At 39.7% G+C, this 19577-nt stretch overlaps 1 protein-coding gene across 3 annotated transcripts; it reads right to left on the bottom strand.

Annotated features, from left to right (window-relative positions):
• Positions 1–5678: 5678 nt before the first annotated feature.
• Positions 5679–19101, bottom strand: apoob (apolipoprotein O, b). 3 transcript variants are annotated; one of them, XM_012851237.3, is made up of 9 exons: positions 19018–19101; positions 18594–18707; positions 17211–17333; positions 16140–16172; positions 12864–12918; positions 11514–11609; positions 11310–11401; positions 7285–7374; positions 5679–7117 (listed from the first exon to the last, which is right to left on the bottom strand). In XM_012851237.3, the coding sequence occupies exons 1-9, from the start codon at positions 19039–19041 to the stop codon at positions 7061–7063; spliced, it is 684 nt and encodes a 227-aa protein (XP_012706691.2). In that variant the 5' UTR covers positions 19042–19101; the 3' UTR covers positions 5679–7060. The 3 variants fall into 3 exon arrangements, with proteins under 3 accessions (XP_012706691.2, XP_021165533.2, XP_021165532.2); XM_021309858.2 differs by having other exon boundaries at positions 7296–7374; XM_021309857.2 differs by having other exon boundaries at positions 16140–16169.
• Positions 19102–19577: the final 476 nt, after the last annotated feature.

The raw sequence follows: 19577 nt of genomic DNA, 5'->3' as shown, positions 1-19577 counted from the left end.
TTATTGAAGAACATTTTTTTACATGTAGAAACAGCGGAAAATTAAAATATGCAAAGGGAATGTAGCTAAACCTGCTAATGCTAACACTTGTACAGTAGTCTGAACAGTTGGCAACAGACAAATGTGTCAACATTTCAAAATTATTCAGTAGGTGACTAAAAATTACATTTTCTGAATTATTTATTACATTAGAATAAAATATTTTTTTAATTATACATAAAATCTGACAATTTTATAAAGAAGCCAACATTAGCTAAGCCAATCACTGTTTAACTTAGCTGATACTATTCTGAATATTTATTACTAATCGGCACAAACCCATTTTAATTTAGTGACGTGTATCTAAACCACAGTTTTGTTTTTTTTATCCAAAAAGAAAAACGTAATCATTAAAACTAAACGTGGACCTCAGTTCTCGTAGTGGAAAATGTTTTTCTCTCTCTCTATCCAAAGGGCTTTCTCAATTCAAAGCTGTTTGGGATGTGCCGCTCTGCAGATCTAACAACCCGTTTACGTTGTTTTTGGAGAGTTCTGCGTTTTTAATTGTTCGCCTACACCACCACGGAGCGTGTTTCCTTGGTATACGTTATCGTGTAGATGGAGGAAAACAAAACCTGCCTGTATGGGGAAGCCTTGGCTCATACGCCACATGACTCGGCGGTGGCGCCTTTCTAATCAGGGAGCGCTTTTACGGATGTTATGGATTTTCAAAGAACATACAGGGAAGGGAAAATGACGCAGTTTGCAATGTTTCTACTAGTGTGTAATTAAAACGTCTTCTAGATGTGTTAATGGGAAAAAGCAATCCTTTTTAAATGGATCATAAAGTGAACGGCCTGATTTGGTCCTGACAATAGGGCATCGTTAGCGCAGTTAGCTGGCTCGCTGAGAGGTTTGGTCACATGCAGGAAGGTGTGAACTGGTTTGAAACTGGCTGTTGAAAGCTGAAATCAGGCCTCTTTGTCTGGTTAGAGATGTTTTTTCTCTTTGCATAAATAACGTCCTTCACCTCTCTTTGTGTGCTGAGCATGGCTCAACAAAGGAGAGCAGGAATACTCTCGCCTACACCTCACCTCAAGGATAAAGGAGACTCTTGGGGATCAGATAGTTCATATTCTGGACACATAAAATAGATGTTTTTAGAGAGAGAGCTGCAAAGGAAGCAACATCCAGTTCAGCATTAGGCCTGATGCCCAGTCAGTTTGACAGCAATTTACACACCTTCCTGCAAGGGACCAAACATCTCTCTGATCCGGGCTACGGTACTAGCGATGCCCTGTTGTTAGAGGCGCTAATCTACGTGTGAATTTAGATCTACACAATTTAGATCTCCTGTAGGAACTTCTCCCTCGCTTACTTTGTCTTTGGATTAAGATTGAAATGTTTTCAACTACATCAACTGAAGTCCAGCTATTTTGGATTTGCCGGGCCCTGGTTGGCTCAGGATCTTCATCGGGTTTTAGCATTAGCATTAGCATCTTAGCTTGCTAACGCTAACTGTTCCAAGATATTTAGCTGATAGTTGGTTAGCTTAGCAACTAAAATAGGTAACATTTGAATAATTAATACACATTTAGACTCCTTTACTTAATGATTGTCTCAATAGAAGTTGATGATTTTAAGAGGATTAGGGGAAGGACAAAATAATGTTTTTATATATATAGTCGTCCTGAACAACATTTTAGTGTAAAGCACTTTGGGATCGTTGGACTAGTTAAAACGCAATACAAGTACAAGCCATTTACCATTAATAGTCAAGAAGACTCACAAGATGACTTAATTGTTTAGGCAATCTTTGTAAATGTAGGCCTATTTCAGAATTCACAAAAAACTCCACAAAATGCATTTTCTTTTTCTCCATGCTTTGTCTGAACTGTCCTTTTTGTAAAGTGTGTAACCCTTTATGCCCAGCACAGATTAATTTATATCTCTAGTAGGGCTACAGTTTATACATTTCATTTATGCACACATGACAAAGGACAAAGGAAACCTTCACAGCCAAACTTTTTTATTTTCAAACAATCCAGATTGAAACATGGAATTTATCTCCAGTTTAGGTTTTAACAGTGACTTTGCTGATAGTTACATTTCCTTGTGTTTTAGTTTAAATTAATCTTCTGAAACAAATAATTCTATATCTTGTCCTTATTCCAGAGTCTCAGCAGTTGTTTGGTAGTTTATCAGATATTTGTGAACCTCGTTTTGACTTAGAATGGAGGCAAAGTTCATGCAATAAAACCTGAGATGTACTCGCTATAGTTCTTATCATAATCTGAGCTCCTTCCAGAAGGGTGCTGAGCTCTAGATGTCCTTTACAGTGACAATAAACCAACCGTTACAGTGAAAAACATTAACCTACAGCCAACCCCAAGCTTCCAGAAACAACTAGTCGCAGTTTTTATCAAAGTTGTTTCACATGACCAGAAGGACATTCTTCACCGATTATGATTTACAGCAATTTACTGAAGGTCAAAGTAGATCTTTGTTCACTATTCTTCAAGGGGATCAGATCTTGTTTATCATCAACTAGTTTAAACTGTTTAGATATATTATAAAAAACCCAAATCTTTTGCTTAGTTTTCCTGTTTCAGGTCTGTTAGGATTATTAAATTATGTCTCTTTGCTGAATGCCAAACTGGAGAGAATATTTTTAAAGACATTTTTTTTGCTTTCTGTGAATCATGACGTTTTGCTTTATTTCCTTAATATTTGGTAGAGTTGCCTTTTAACCTTCATGACTTGGATGCAATGTTGTTGTTTTTTCTCAACAAGCGTCTCACAACAGTGTGCAGGAATGTCGGCCCGTTCCTCCTGACAGAACTGGGTCAGGATTGTAGGCCACATTCCTGCATCTTTACGGCTCTGCCTGCTGATTTCCTACAGGGCTGAGATCAGAGCTTTAACAAATTCACTCCAAAACACTGACTTTATTGGCTTTAATTAACTGATTTAGTGATTTGCTTGGAGATATTGTTCGTTTAGAAGACTTATTCATGTCCCAATCGCAGCTTCCTGGTTGATGTCTTGAGACGCTGCTTCAGTATTTCGACATAATGTTCTCTTCTCAGGGTGGCATCTATTTTGTTAAAGGGGTCATGGCAATAAACTTCCTTTGTCCTGAGGTATTGGGGGTATAATGTGATCTGCTGTGCACCGATGAGGCCGTTTGAATGTCAAAGCTGAATACCAAAGGACCTGCTCAGGGCGGTCAGCTTTGTTGCTTTGCTAAAAACCAGTTTGACCGGTTCTCCAAATACGGTTCTAGCCAATCAGAGTGAAGTAAACTAGGTAGAGCTGCGTAACATTTCCACACCTAACCCTTTTACCGAGGAGGCATGTTTGGCCTGACAGAGCAACAAGTTGGCATTATTTTATGAAATTCTTTGGAGAATTTACATATGCAGCAATATCAACTACATGAAATGGTTTATAGAGTGATGTCATGGCACCTTTAAGTGTGCCAGTCAGCAAAAACACCCCTAACTAATCCAGTTTCATCAAACCACAGGACATGTGCACAAAAATCTTAAAGTCTCGGTCCCAGAGTGCATTTGCAAAATGTAGTCTATTCTAGGAGTAATGGCTTCTTCCTCCCTGAGTGGCCTTTCAGCCCACGTTGGTGCTGGAGGTCTTTCATTGTGGATAATGACGCTTGCTTTAAAAGGGACTTATCATGCTCTTCAGTTCTTCCTTTTTACATTAAAGTAATTTAGTTGTGATCTATATAAAGGGGAACTGCGGTGTCCTAATTCCTTGTTAATTTACCCCCCATGTTCTCCCTTTTTACTGTGCTGAGGTTCCTCTGAGACCAACTCCTTTTGGTGCTGTCTCTTTAAATGGAAAGGAGGCACTTAACATGTTTGGACATTTTTGTTGTACCCTGGGGGACGGTCTAATGAAACAATGATTTATCTAAATGTCACTTTGGCATTCTTCAGCTTGGACTGCAAATTCCCACCGAGAAATAAAAAAAGCCGGATGTCCATGACCTTATTTAGCAGCTCTGCAATATATGCTGTGATGTAATTGTTGAAAAAAGGTAACAGAAAACAGAGAAAAACGAAAGGCTTTATAAACATGACCCAAACAGAATAGAGAGAGGTCTACGGAGCTCCTGGACAGACTTGATTTAAGTCTTCTGCAGTCCTAGAGACGCCAAGTACACCACAAAATGTGTTTAAGGGCTAAATAATTGGATTTTGTGTGACATGTCCCCTTTAACCAGAATCTTCTCCATTCTCTGCTCTGGTTTGATTCAAACGTCTGCCACCAGGAGCCGTCTCCTTCATCGTTCCACAATCCCATGTTTATACAAACTTAAAGACTGTTCTGCTAGATGAATATGGCTCCTTCAGGTGTTAAGGAGTCGTTTCCAAAGATGAAGTTGAGTAATCCGGGCCGATTTCTTTAGATTTCACCATGATGTCAAACAGTGAATGTTGATTTTGAAACTACATGTTTTGTTAAAACTTTCTACCTGCCACTGGGCAAATGTTGAAGGCGTCAGCAGGTAGAACAGCCGGATCATTATTACCTGGAGAAATCACCTGTCAACTGTTGTGTAGATAAACCAATGTGTAAATTCATTTTCCCCTCTCTCACTGCAAAAACAGATCTAAAAATAAGTAAAATTTTCTTGAAATTACTGTATTTGTCCTTGACTTGAGCAGGTAAATAAGACTATTTGCCAACGGAATAAGATTTTTTCACTTAAAATAGGAACAATTCATCTCCATCATCTTATTTCAAGTGCAGGATGTCTGATTATCTTATTTTAGGGGTACAAATACTCATTCCATTGGCAAATAGTCTAATTTACTGGCTCAGATCGAGGACAAATAGACTAACTTTAAGAACATTTTACTTGTTTTTAGATCCGTTTTTGCAGTGCTGGATATTTCCCGGTTCTCTATTCCGTTGGTTTAACAGATCTCGTCGTATCAGGAGCACCTTGGGGTTCATGCGTCCTGCTTGAGTTACACTGAACACATCAGGAAGTAAACAACAATCCTCCGTCCTTCATGCTTTAGTCCTCATGGTTCTCTGCAGAGTTGTCCTGCTTCCTATGAACAGTTTACAGCACAAACATAACTGGACTCATAATGACAGTCTGTCTATGTTGGTGCAACGCCTGGCTGCTGGAATCAGCTTTATTTACCAACCATACCAGGAATTTAAACAGACTACAGACCAGCGGACAGATGAAGGCAATGATGCAGGAGTGATTATTATTTCCATTATTATTATTATACACATGTTGGTAGTGGGACGTAGAGGTGCACATACACATACAAACATATACGTGTTCACAGTGATGAGTGCAGAGAAAGCTGGAATAAATGAGTATTATATGCAACGTTATGACCACTATGAACAGTTACAGCACTATGATAGAGGATTATGGGTAATAACTGGTAAATAGTAGCCAGACAGCAGAATAGAGGCAGAATTACAGAAGTTTTTTTGACCGTTGTGAGTCAGAGTCAGTTGTTCATGGGAGTGATGCTTGTGGGAGGAAACCGTTCCTGATTCTGTTGGTTTTTGGTTCCCACGGCGCTACAGAACGCTGCGTCATTTACGCAGGAGTCACAGCACTCCCTAACAAACATGCTGCTGCGGTAAAACTTTGTTTCATTTTAAAAACAAGCAGTTTGGGTTCCTTAAGGAACAGCTGCTAGTTTTTTTTTTTTTTTTTTTAGTTTAGAAACTCGTTTGATGGAAATTTGCTCAAAATGTTTGGATTTTAACAGTGAAAACAAACTCTTGTCTCAGTGATTCAGGAACCGGACCCTAGAGCCTCAGCTGGAAATCTGAAACACGAAACTGAAACGGGGAAATAAAAAGCCGATTAAAACCTGGATGTTCAGCAGCAGAAACGTTGCTAAACGTAGAAAAATGTTTCTGGTCCGATGAGAAATGAAGCTCAACATAAGAGATTCTTCTTCTTCTTCTCTTTGAGCGGTTGCCACAGTCATCTGTCTCCATCCGTGTCCTCTAGCCTGTTATATCATACTGTAGGACGCTCAGGTAACTGCCAGAGTCACCTCTCACGCCCTCTGGTGGTCGATTCAGACCTGCCAGCTCCCTGTGGATCCGCTCAGGTCTGCGTGTCCAGATTACAGATTTTAGGTTAAATCCCAATAAAACCACATTTCTGATGTTATGTCAGTGATTGAAATCTCACGGCAAAATAATATGTATAAAAATTTAAGTTAGGAACATCCAAAATCAGACGTCTCACCAATTAAATTAGGCTAAATATGTATTATGTTCCAGCAGAACTGTCATGAAAAACACAATTACACAAAAATAAACAGGAAAATCTTTCCAAACCACCAAACAGCTGTTTTATGACCATAAACCACATATTTAATGACATTTAGTAAAAAACAAGCACATGTAGTGATGGATAAACGGCCATTTAATCATATTTAGGACTGATTCAGAGGACCTGACGCATCATGAGATGGTCTGAAAGAAAACGTCTGAGCAGGAAGTCTGACCACAACAACAAAATCCAGACACATCATAAATAAAATAAATCATCTGATGTGAATCTGGGTCCTAATGAGCAAATTCTAATGCATCTTTAGGTCTGATGATGCATTTCCTCAAAATAAAAAAAAAAGGCATAAAGTTCATAGTTTTGGGAATTTATGAGTACAGTTTTCAAACTCAGACATTTTATCATAGTTTATTCAACAGTGAGAGAAGGAAGAATAAAGTCAATTCTCTTTTGCTTTAGTAAAACAACCCAAAGTGAGTTTAAACTGATCCCAGACGGCTGATTTTAGCAGTTTAGTGTCAGTTTGGGGTTCTGGGAGGTACCGGATCCGGTTCTGGGACACGGTGATCTGTGTCGTCAGAGAGCTGAGCTCACAGATGTGAGAAAAGAGGAGGACGACCTTGGAGAGCCGATTCCAAGAAGCAAATTTAAAACACAACGAGCCAAACTGCTTCTGGGAAAAGGCGGCGCTGCTCAGAACGACTGTTGGTATAAAGCTCACATGTTCTGATCCGGAGCCCGGCGAGGTTCTGTGTATCTAAAGGAAGGTCAGGCTCAGCTGTTTGTGGCGCCGCTCTCTGCTTCCTGCGCCGTCTTCTCAGGTTTCACCGCCTGAAACGCAACATTTTATCGCCACTGTTACTGTGAAGCTAAAAAAAAAACCACTAAAGAAAAACAAAGCAGCAACTTTCACACGTAGAGACAGAATAAAATCACCAGATTAATTAATTATGCAGAGTCAATAAAAGTCAGAACCATGTTAGTTTATCCATGCTGACCTTTTTCTCACCGGCTGGAGGTCGTTTCCATAGAGTCTCCATAGCAACGCGACCCTGCTGAGTCCAAAGCAACACCTGGTCTCGACTCACCTGGGCAAAATAAAAAAAACAATAACATTGATTAAATCGTTTATTTAAGACAATCCCCCAAAATATCCCTCGGCGTGAATAAAACCGTTTCACTTATGTGGAGCTTGGTTAAATAAAAATCAGCTGTAAACCCATTATATTAGTGAATATGTCTGAAAACATATATTAGATTATAACAGATTAGCATAGGTTAGGATAAAACGTTTTCAGATTATTTATATGATTACCACAAGTTACAAATATAAAAACTATTAATTTATATCAGAAAATCCCACAAAACATTCCTCAGGGTGAAAAAAAAAAGAAAAAAGAGTTTCACTTATTTATATATTTAGGGCATATAAATAAAAATCATCTTATTCTATAAATCTGCTGTATTAGTGAATATATCTGAAAACATATAATAGATTAGAATTAAACGTCTTCAGATTTATATGCTTAATACAAGTTAAAAAATATAAAAACTAATCATTTATTTCAGACAATGCCCCAGAACAGTAAGATTAACACATTCAGACACATTCCTTGGCGTGAATTAAAGCGTTTCACTTATTTATTTGTGAAGGACGTATAAATAAAAATCAGCTAATTCTGTAAACCAATTATATTAGTATATAATAGATATATAATAATAAATAATATAATAGAATAAGGAAAAACATTTTCAGATTATATGTGAAGGACGTATCAATAAAAATCACCCGTAAACCCGTTATATTAGTGGATGTGTGAAAACATATAATAGATTAGCATAAAACATCTTCAGATCATTTTTAAGATTAATACAAATTACAAATATAAACACTAATTATTTATTTCAGAAAATCCCCCAAAACATTCCTCAGTGTAAATAAAAGCGTTTCACTTATTTAAATATTTAGGAAATATAAATAAAAATCATCTTATTCTATAAATCTGTTGTATTAGTGAACATATCTGAAATATATAATAGATTAGAATAGGTTAGCATTAAACATCTTCAGATTTATATGCTTAATACAAGTTAAAAAATATAAAAACTAATAATTTATTTCAGACAATCCTCCAAAACAGTAAAATTAACACATTCAGACACATTCCTCGGCGTGAATAAAAGTGTTTCACTTATTTATATATTTAGGGCATATAAATAAAAATCAGCTAATTCTGTAAATCTGTTGTATTAGTGAATATGTCTGAAAACATAATAGATTAGCATAAAACAACGTCTTCATATTCATATGATTAACACAAGCTACAAATATAAAAACTGATAGTGTTTTATTACTAATAGAGTCAAACATCATCAGCGTATCATTTCAGAGGGATTATTATGATGTTTCTCCTATGAACGGCTCTTCCTGCTCCGTTTCCATCAGGCCGTCTGATCTCTGGCCTGTTTTCACCTCTCTGTGTCTAAAAAGAACCGGTCTGATGGCGTCAGGGTGCGTCTGTTCAAAGAAAACGCCCCGAAATAAAACAAAACCCACCCTGAGTCAGAAACATTTCACAGCTCCAGTTTCCTCCACGGAAGCTCGACCCTTTCCTGAGAGGAAACGGTGCCGGATCCAAACCTCGGCTCTGATAACCCGCTTCACGGGAGAACAGCCAGAGGTTTCTCCAGAGGTTCCAGGCAGCAGCAGGTTATAATGCAGACAGGTTCAATAACAGAGGAAGCTGCTTCCTGAGTTAAACATCAAAGAGAACATATTCCTGCTAATATCCATCTGCCTGCTGGCCACAGCTGGAAAAATCCTCCATGGAGGCGATTAAACCATCAACCAGCTGGAAGGAGAATTCACAGGAACGTCCCAGAAATCTGATTTATTACAAAAACATTTTATTTATCCACATTTCAGGAAATATGCAGAGTGAGATAGTTAAACCTTTATTTAGAACTTATTATTTAGAACTTATTATTTGAAACGTATTATTTAGAACTTATTATTTATAACTTAGATGATTCTGGCTGCAGGGAATTTAACCAGAAATGTCCGGTTCTAATCGGTTCTGATTGGTTCTCTGCTCCCGGTTCCGGGTCTGGGCTCCTTCTGCATGAATTCCTGCAGCAGTGCAGCGCTGCATGGAGGAGGTCCGCCTGTGGTTCTGCTGAGGTTCTGGAAGTCCAGGTTGCTCTGATAGCTGCTTCAGGTCCTCTGCATTGTTGGTTCTGGTGTCTCTCGTCTTCTTCTGGACAGAACTCCTTAGGTTCTCTACGGGGTTCTGGTCAGGCCCGTTTTCTGGCTGATCAAGCACAGAACCACCTTGATCACAGAACCAGCTTTTGGTACCTTTGGCTGTCTGGGTCGGTACCGGGTCCTGCAGGAAACTGAAACCAGCGTCTCTACAAACATGAAGAGCTCCAAAATGTTCTGGTAGACGGCCGTGTTGACTGTAGACTGCAGGAAACCCAGTGGACCAGAACCAGCAGATGACATGGTGACCAGAACCATCTCTGGACCTCAAGCAGCCTGGGTTCTGGTTCTGTCCAGTCTTCCTCCAGACTCTGGGACCTTGAACAGAGGACTTTGGACCGCTGAACAACGGTCCGGTTCTGGTTCTGATGAAACCCAGTAGGACTTGTGGCCCGTGTGTCGGGTCTGTCTGTGTGTGGCGGTTCTTGATGTTCTGATCCAGCCTCAGTCCGCTCCTGCTGAAGCTCCTCCAGATCCTCTGAAAGCTGCTGGTTCATCTTTTCCTGCCACACGTCTTCCTTCCACTCAACTTTCCAGGAACACAAAGCGACTCAGAACTCTGGAGAACCTGCAGCTTCTCTGAAGGGTTAATGTCCGTCTTCTGGACCTCTGTCCAGCCAACAGTCACCCAGAACAGAACATCTATACATTCAAATAGTTAATTGGTGGTATATATCAATTACATTTTCTGAAAAACTGACTTTTTTAATTCTCTGTAGCCACAATCATCAAAATTATAAGAAATAAAGGTTGAAATATTCCACTCTGCGTCTAATGATTCACTTTCTGTAACGAGGGAAAAAAGACTTAAATATTAAAAATTTTTTAACCTGTACCTGTAAACCCATCGGGGAGAATTTATGTTCTGTAGCTAAAAACAAAAATCAGACGAAGCGTTCTCACTCAGACCAGAACCAGCCTGAAAACCAGTGGAAACGCTAACAAACTGGATCAAGAACAACAGTAGAACCCGTCCAAACCGGGTAGTAGAGCCGCATATCATACATCATGGCCTGACAAAACAAGTTGCTGGTATTTTATGAAATTATTTGGAGAATTTACATCTCTCTGTGATCCGGGCTACGGTACTAGCGATGCCGTGTCGTTAGCGGGGCTAAGCTACGTGTCAGTTTAGAGTCTTTAGAACGGTCCCGTGGGAACTTTTCCCTCGCTTGCTTTGTCTTCGGATGATTGAAATGTTTTCAGCTACAAGAACTGAAGTTCGGTTATTTTGGATTGAGGGCCCTGGCTGGCTCAGCACCTTCACCGGGTTTTAGCATTAGCAGCTTAGCTTGCTAATGCTAACTGTAATAATACACTAGTGATAGTTGGTTAGCTTAGCAAGAAGAATAGGTCAAATTTGAATAATACAAATTCAAAATTGTGAAAACCAGTGGAAACGCTAACAAACTGGGCCAAGAACAACAGTAGAACCCGTCTAAACCGCATCAGCGGTCAGTTTTATACCAAATCACAGCAGCACCTTAAAGTAAATCTGAAAATTTTAAAATGTCAATGGCAGCGTGAAACCACCAGGAAAAGACGTGGACCTGAGCTCACAGAGGTTCTGGAAGGTTCTGCCCTGTTAGGAGAGGATAAATAAACTGGTTTTAAAGTGGACCTCCTTCCTCTGGGGGAACCGGCTCCCTGATGTTCCGCCTTCTGAACCAGAACCAGAACCAGAACCAGAACCAAAACCGCCCCAGAACCAGAGCCAGAACCGCCCCAGAACCAGAACCAGAGCCAGAACCGTCTACACACCTTGAGCACGGCGGCGGCCTGCTGGGGGTAGAACATGGAGGCGCTGAGGGCCATGAGGCCCGCGGGGAATGCCAGCCGCTTCATCCTGGACCCTGACGGGACAAAACAGAACATGTCCTCACGTTTCTGACGGGCTGGCAGACCGGCCCGGCCCGGTCCGGTCCGTAGCTGGACTGATGACCATAAACCAGAACACAGACGCACCTTTGGCTAGGTAGAGGCCCAGGAAGCCGGAGAACCCGACCACCCCGACCCGGGGGTAGAGGTCCGGAGGCGGGTCGCTGAGGAACCGGTACGTCTCTGACGGAACCAGGAAACAGAACAGAGACACGTTTGAGTCCATAAACACCCAGAACCGGTTCTGACTGGAACTTAAAGGTTCATTACATGCAAAAAAATAACAGAATATGAGATAAAAAGCTTCAACTTTCACTGAAATTAACTAAACTTTTTCCTTTTGTGGATCAATTTTATTATTATTTTACATCTGAATTCTGTTTTAGTTCTTATGCTGATATCATTTTGTCTTGTATTTATTGTTTTATTTTAGATTTTATTACATTTATTTCTTGTTAGTTTGCTTTTATTTGTACATTTCTAATATTTTTTCAGCTAATGTAATTTTTTTGGTTTGATTTCAGATTTATTTATATATAAAGTTTCATTCCAGTTGCATTTTTATTGCTATTGAACTTTATTTTTACTTTTACTGAAACAAATTATGACCTTTTTGTGTCTTTTTTTCTTTTTAAAAATAACCTGAACCCTAAAAACTATTCTGTAAACGAACACAGACGGACTTTACAGGATTTTATTCCTTCTAAGAGAGAAAACAACGACAGAAGAAGACCTTGGATCCGGGTTTTTGTTTAATTTTAGACTTATTTATTTATCTATAAAGTTTTATTTGTTCTATTCCAGTTGTATTTTTTATTATTATTATTCCTTCTGATAGAGAAAACAACAGAAGAAGATGTTGGCTTCAGCTGTTTGTTTGATTTCTGATTTATTTCTAAATAAAGTTTTATTTCAGTTGCATTTTTTATAATTTAACTTTATTTTTATTTTTACTGAAAGTAATTATGACCTTTTTTTATGTTTTTTTTTTCCTTTTTAAAATCAACCAGAACCCCAAAAACTATTCTGTCAATGAACACAGACGGACTTTTCAGGATTTTATTCCTTCTAAGGTAGAAAACAACAGAAGACGACGTTGGCTCCTGTTTTTTGTTTGATTTCTGATTTCTGATCTATTTATAAAGTGTTATTTGTTTTATTCCAGTTGCATTTTTTATTATTATACGACAGAAGAAGCCGTTGGTTCTGGTAGACCCACAGATTGTTTTGGTCATAATGGAGCAGAACATCCGTATTTAAGCTGAGAGCTGCTTCAACGCACAGATCAAAGGATAAAGCTGTTCTATGTCTGTTTATTGTAAATAAAAAAGATGGAAACATTCATGTTAAACTGTTTCTCCACTAATCGCTGCATGTTTCAGATCATTTCAGCTGGAAAATAACCCACAGCTGGACGTTAGCGTCTGATAAACTCACCTCTGATGGTCGATGCCGACGCGTTGATGGTCGGCTCCGCCGTCCTGTAGACCCGCTGAGGTCCAAACACCATCAGAGGGAGAAAAAGAAGGAAAGTTACTATTTAAATGTTTAAAACTGATAAATTATGAATATTCTCCCATTTTTTGCTTTTTTAATCACCTTAAAAATATTTCTGATCCTGAAACAGATTATAAAATGAGATAAAGAGAACCTGGATGATGTTTGTTATATTTTTAATTATTTAAGCATTCTGGTCATATGTGGAAAAGATTAGTGTCCCCGCTTCATTAAACCATGAATTAACTTTGATTTAATGTTTCTGTGTGACCCGTCTGACCTCCAGAACCAACAAATCATCTAAACAGAACCAGCAGGACAGCAGGAAGGAACCTGACCAGAGAACCTCAGGGAGAACCAGGAGCCACAGGTGGAGAGAACATGGACCGGAGAGCCCGACCCACCAGAATTACTCCAGAACCTCATCAACACCTCATCCAGGAAGTCCCAGCAGAACCCAGAACTGCCTCAGTAAAGGTCAGCAATTAGAGAAACTGGAAAAATGGCCTTCATGACCAGAACCACTGCTGACCCAGAAGAACCTAAAGACCCGGCTGACATTTGGTAAATGTGGACCTTTATGGAAGGTTGCTGGTTCCATTCCATCTGGTCCTAACCCAGCATTTCAGAATCAGAACACTGGACCCACAGTGGCGCTGGTAGCGTGACCATCTAGTTTACTAGAAAACCCAGAAGGAGAACCGGACCAACAGCTTGTGACCTCAGGCTCAAGAGCACTTGGGTTCTGCAGCGGAACAACGAACCAGCAACTTCACCTCAGAGTTAGGAGTGGCCTAGTCAAAGCCCGGACACAAATCCAGTCTGGATGCTTTGTTGATTCAGAACCAGGCTGGTTTGCAGTTTTCCCTCAATAAATAAATAATCATTAGAAAAAGTTTTCACTTTTATTTTTGTCTGATATGAAATAATTTTGATGATCTGAAATATTCCAGTGGGACAAAAAAGCAAAAACAGAAAAAAAATTAATCCCAATTATTGGTTATTAATATTATTTATTACTGTTGCTCTGTTGATAGTTGTAACCATAAAGTCATAAAGGTGATATAAACTGAAGCTTTAACAACAGTCTGTCTTTATTCTCCATCCTGTGTCTGGAAGAATCAGTAAAACTGTTAAACGTATTTAAATGTTGAAAACATTTAGCTTTTTGTTAATTATGGAACTAAACTGAGACGTTAAATGGGATTAAAGGAGCTGGTGAAGAACGGCGTGAAGGAAATCTTTGCTTTGACTGCAGCTCGGCACGTTCTGCTCACATAACGCAGATTATTTCTCCTTCAGCATTTAGACACAACACCGCTTCTTATCCCAGGAACCTGCTCCTTCCTGGCTTCACTGCTTTATAATCTAAATGTGCGAGTGGTTCAAAATAAACCTTCTGCAACGCCCCGGCAGCTCGTTAAACGCTGTAAATGCTGACGACTCCGTGGAAACAGCTTTTTATGCTTCCTATAGGAAGCATATTATATATAAAATTAAAGCCCAGCATCAAGATAAACTTCATTACCCCCCAAATGGACATTTGATTAGCAGACAGCAAATAAAAAAGAATAAAAGAGTTGATAGAAATACATAAATCCTGATTAAAACACAAGCTGCTGCAGTCTGGTTATTAACGACACTTAATCATGGAGGTGCTTGAATGGTTCGAGGTTCTAGTTCCATCGTCTTCTTCTCTTGCCTTGTCACATTATTATATTGTATATAAAAATATATAATATAATATTTTATATAAAAGAAATTATCATTTGTAAATAAATGACCAGATTTTGTTCTGGTGCTGTTCTCTCCTGTCTGTTTGGGTCATCCGTGCGTCTTCACTGCCAGCGGTGGGACTTTAACCAACAGGTTTGATAAATGAATCTGATTGGATGAAAACTGACACAAAAATCACTGATTAGCCAGGTGGGCCGAGAGCGGCTCCCTGAGGAGCACCTTTAAAGGCGCAGTGAGTAATACTGACACCTAGTGGCTCAAATCGGCACAACAGCCTGCCAGCCACAAGCTAATACTCTGTTTCTAAAGGTGTGTTCACACTTAGCTTAGCGACAGATTTACATCATACCCTGTGAACAGGTGCAACGCTCAGCGAGGTCACAGACGCAGTTTTAGAGACACAAAACGCATCGTTTTGGTGATTAAAGTGAAGCCAGAGTGACGCCTGCGATGGATGGTAAGTTACAGTCGCTGGAGGTGAAAAAGATTAACTGGTGTCTTTTCGCGCAGCAACAACCAATCAGGAAGAGGATGTGGCTAATATGAGGGGAAGGACTGCAGCAAAGACTGTTTTCATGTAACATGGAAGACAAGCTGATAACAGCGGTCTGCATGAGTTTTATGACTCCACCAATTATCACCACCCAGATAAATCCAGAACAGACCGAGCCTGCAGGAGAGAGGAGGCTGGAGTGGCAGGGAAGTGAAAGCGTCACTAGATGGCGCCATTGTACGGCTGTTTCTCTGGCTTGTTGTCTGCTGTGCTAACGGTTAGCGATGATGTCAGGAGAGCGACGGCACGCTAAAGAGGCAACATTGTGAACTCGCCTTGAAAGGTGTGTTGCTGTATTGTTAATTTTACTAACACAGCATGGATCAGAATCAGAGAATCAGAATCAGACATACTTTAATAATCCCAGAGGGAAATTAATCTATGACGTATTCTGTTCTAGTTCTGGTCTTCTTCTCTTATCGGCTTCCATGTCTGCAGGCAGCTGCTTTTTAGCCAAGATAAAATACCAACTGCTGCGCTCTGTGCTGGGAACCCTGGGAACTCTCCTCTGATTGGCTCAGGAACCAGGAAGTAAAAACGGGCTACACTCTGAACCAAAGTAGTTCTGGACCGTACCTCTGGGTTTAAAAGGAGAAAACTTGACTAAGATGATGGAGAGGACCGATTGTTTGTAGGGAATGTTACTTTCATCCTCGTGATAAATGAGAATAATTTATGTTGATTTTAAAGTAGATTTCTGACTTATTGCTCTTTTAAGGAACCAATTAGAGACCAGCAAAAAGTCACATGGAAGCCAAAAGGATAAAAAGTTGCATACACACTCATTTGTCCTGTGCGCCTCGCCACTGAAATATTAAAATTAGGCCTAAAAGATGGAACAGAATGGATGGGGGTGGCGCTCTAGCGCCCTCTACTGACAAGTCTCTGCTGGTCTGGAACCAGCTGAATATTTGACAGTAACTCACCTCAGCTTTCTCCACTGCAGCCTGGACGTTCTGCTGCAAAAACAGGACAAAAAAGCTGTTAAATGATGCATTAACTGTTAATTATTAAACAACTCTGTCCTGAATGTTGCCCCCCCCCCCCCAACATGGCGCCCTCTGCTCCACAGCCTAAGCTCCCTGAGATCTAACAGCCAGACTGACGGTTTTAGAGACGAATTGTTGAAACTGTTAGCATTTAATTCTGTCTGATGTTACATTTTACTTTATTTTATTTATTTATTTAAATTGTCTTTGTGGATGTTTTTTTTATACAAGATGTTTTACATGTAATGTTTTTTATTAGTTATTTTTAATAATAATAATCTCTATTTCAATTTGTTTCAATTGAAATAGAGATTATTAATCTCAGTGGCGACTTTTCTGGTTGAATAAAGTTTTAATAAATAAATAAAGAATCTAAATCAGAAGTTAAAACTGGAAAAGGTCTGATAAATCCTGCAGGACCAGCGGCGCTTCCTGCTGCTGCAAACCCGACCAAACTAACAACACCCAAAACACAACAGAGCCCTGGAGGAGATTCTAGAACGTCACAAAAGTATTCACACCCCTTTAAATTTTTTACACAGCCAAAACAAAACTCAGAGCATTTGGTTTGGATCATAAGCGATTCACACAATGAGGTCCAGCGTCCTGCAGCTTTGAGATGTTTACCTGGTCCAACACACCTGAGTCACATGGAGCTCCTCAGCCTGCTAACGACCTGATTAATTGGCTCAGGTGTGCAGGATCAGGTAAACATCTAAAAGCTGCAGGACCTCCAGGTCCTCAATGCTCCTACGCTGCATTCTACTGGGTTTTATCTGATCACAGAAGCTTCTTAGATTTTTATTTCTAGTATGAGTCTCACAACGCGTCACCATTCTGCATAATTTCCTGCTGATCACATCAAATCCTGGTGAAATACATCAGTTTGTTTTAGTTAACCTGACGCCGGCTACGTGGACAAATCTCAGGAGTGTGAATACTTTTGTGAGGCCCAACACGGTGATTTTTCCCAGAATTCCTCTCCAGCTCGGCGTTCAGCCGGCTCACCTGACACAGGTCGGTGTATGGCTCCGCCCACTTCCTCAGCGACGCCACGCTCTGCTCCAGCCGCCCGGCCTCCGCCTCCAGGTGGACAGGTGTGGGTTCAGGTGTGGTGTACAGAGACGGCAACTGGAAGGAGCAGCAGAGACGTCTGATTAAACCGAGCTTCCTCTGGATGTTTGGTCACAGCTTCAGCCGCCTTTACAGGTTCTGATCAGGCTCAGATCCTTCGTCTCAGCCAACGGGAGCCTGAGAAGAAACGATGGATCTGCAGGACGTCTAAAATACAGAAGGTGGTTAAAATCCTGAAGCTCGCCATGCTCCAAATTACAGGCCATGCATTAAAAACATAAAACATAAAAACTTCCACCCTGATGGGTGAAAGCTAAAAGAAACAAGAAGAAAGTAATTTTAATGGTTGATCTACATCTTAGTTAAATTCTGGTATTATTCAGCAGATTAAACAGCTGTCAGCAGATTTTGTATCCGTCTAACGTAAAGTAGGGCTGGACGATAATTCAATAACAATAAATATTGATGATAGAAATAGGGTAAATAAAAAGTTCAATAGAATAACAGTTTCCTTCCTTTTGCATTCGAGCCATGTAGGTTAATATTACATCATTACATCCTCCCAACCAATCATAACGCAGATCCAGGAACCAAGCCCCGCCCCCTTCAGAGAGTTCAGAGAGCACACGTTGTTTTTTTCTTTTTAAAAAACTTTTGGTAAAATTTTGGTTGAATTAAGGGTTGAGTTTGAATTCAGTGTTTGTGTCTTTATCTAGAAATAAGTCGCTAAGAGACAACATAAAACTGTCAAGGCTGCACTTAAAATATGTTTTTAATCTGTTGATAATTAACAATATCGATCGTCGATGTTGTTGTGATTAAGAGTATTTAGGTTATGAGGAAGAATATTATGATGTACTATGTAAACGGGGTGGAAGGGTAACATCTCATCTTTTAATTGTTATTTACTGTTTTTGTTTGTGCTAATTTAATTTATTTATTGTTATTTATTTAATTGTGTCCTTGGAGTTTGTAAATGCTGTATTCTGTTTTATCAATCATGCAAATCTATTATTAGTATAGCACATTTCAATACAGAGACAATGCAAAGTTCTTTACATGATTAAAATATAGGCGAATAAAAACAGAATAAAAGCAAGTTTGGAATAAAATGTAGAAAAAAGGAAACAAAATGAAACATGGAAAAATGAAAACTAATAGTAAATTTTAAAAACAGTTGGACTACAAACTTACACTAATGTTTCAGGTAATCCTAAACAAATGTGTTTTTAATCTTGATTTAAAGGAACTCAGACTTTCACCACTTTTACTTTTATGGGGGATCTTTATTAATAAAATAATCTAAATGAACGTCACCTCATCGATGCTCAGCACAGCCTGGCTGCTCTTCTTCTTCTTCGCCTCACCGGCGCCCAGCACCGAGCCGCTCAGCAGCGCCGTCAGCCCAGGCGCAGCGGCCCACAGCGACACCTGGCGGGACACGGAGGAACGACAGCAACACGCAGCGATGAGTCCCAACAGCCCGTCAAGCTTTCTTAATTTATAATCCAAACACAAAACAACACGACGAGAAGAGGAGAGGAGATTGAACGTCCAGTACTCAACACTCATGTCGGTCATGTTTAGACCGAAGAGCTAGCTAAAGCAGCTAGCAGCATGCTAAAGTCTCCGAATAAACTAGCAACACGGTCATTAAAGCCTCACATTACAGCACAAGACTACAAGATTAAGAACGTCCGGGACTACAAACACATATAAAACCACGGATGTGTGTGGTTACCAGTTTGACAGAAGACATTCTCATTCAGATGACTTATAACTACGGCAAGCCGGAGAGGGAGCGCTTTGCGCATGCGCGTTGGTGGAAAACAAACGGTTGACCGTTCTTTATGCATCATAAACTGGTTTACAGTTGAGAGAATTTGAAATTAATGGGGGAAAAAACACTAAAATTCCTCGTGAGTGGAAAACAATTCTGTCATCCGCTGCTGGCTGTGAAAAAAACGGTTTAATATTTAACTTTTTTAAATTTATTGATGGGTTTGTCTCATAAGTGCAGGTATGAACTGTATATTTTAAAAGCAGAATGTCACTCCAATCTGGACCTTTCAGGGAACACACAATATCAATCTAGGTAGCAGAGGGGATCTATAAAAGCTGGAATAGATTAATGAAACTGTCATCAACAGCGGTTAGGCTCAAAAGAAAAATACTTTGTAACAGCTTCCAGTATGTGAGAAGATTTTGATGCAGAGTTTTCTGGGTCATCACCCACTTCAAGGAGAGAGGTTCAGCTCCACAAGAATCCAGAAAGCTTCAGGACTGCCTTCAAGATGCTGC

Source organism: Fundulus heteroclitus, chromosome 21 (genome assembly GCF_011125445.2).
Source record: "Fundulus heteroclitus isolate FHET01 chromosome 21, MU-UCD_Fhet_4.1, whole genome shotgun sequence".
NCBI classification, from domain to species: domain Eukaryota; kingdom Metazoa; phylum Chordata; class Actinopteri; order Cyprinodontiformes; family Fundulidae; genus Fundulus; species Fundulus heteroclitus.
The sequence above is the reverse complement of the archived record's forward strand: the minus strand, read 5'-3'. Positions and strand labels throughout refer to the sequence as shown.

What these genes read in the sequence shown, in the direction of transcription:
- apoob (XM_012851237.3), bottom strand. Translation starts at nt 19,041, where the DNA reads ATGAGAATGTCTTCTGTCAAACTG. An exon ending in GGGCCTCTACCTAGCCAAAG is followed by an intron (nt 11,402 to 11,513) that starts GTGCGTCTGTGT and finishes TTGTCCCGTCAG; the next exon opens with GGTCCAGGATGAAGCGGCTG. An exon ending in AGGCCGCCGCCGTGCTCAAG is followed by an intron (nt 7,375 to 11,309) that starts GTGTGTAGACGG and finishes TATTTTGCCCAG; the next exon opens with GTGAGTCGAGACCAGGTGTT.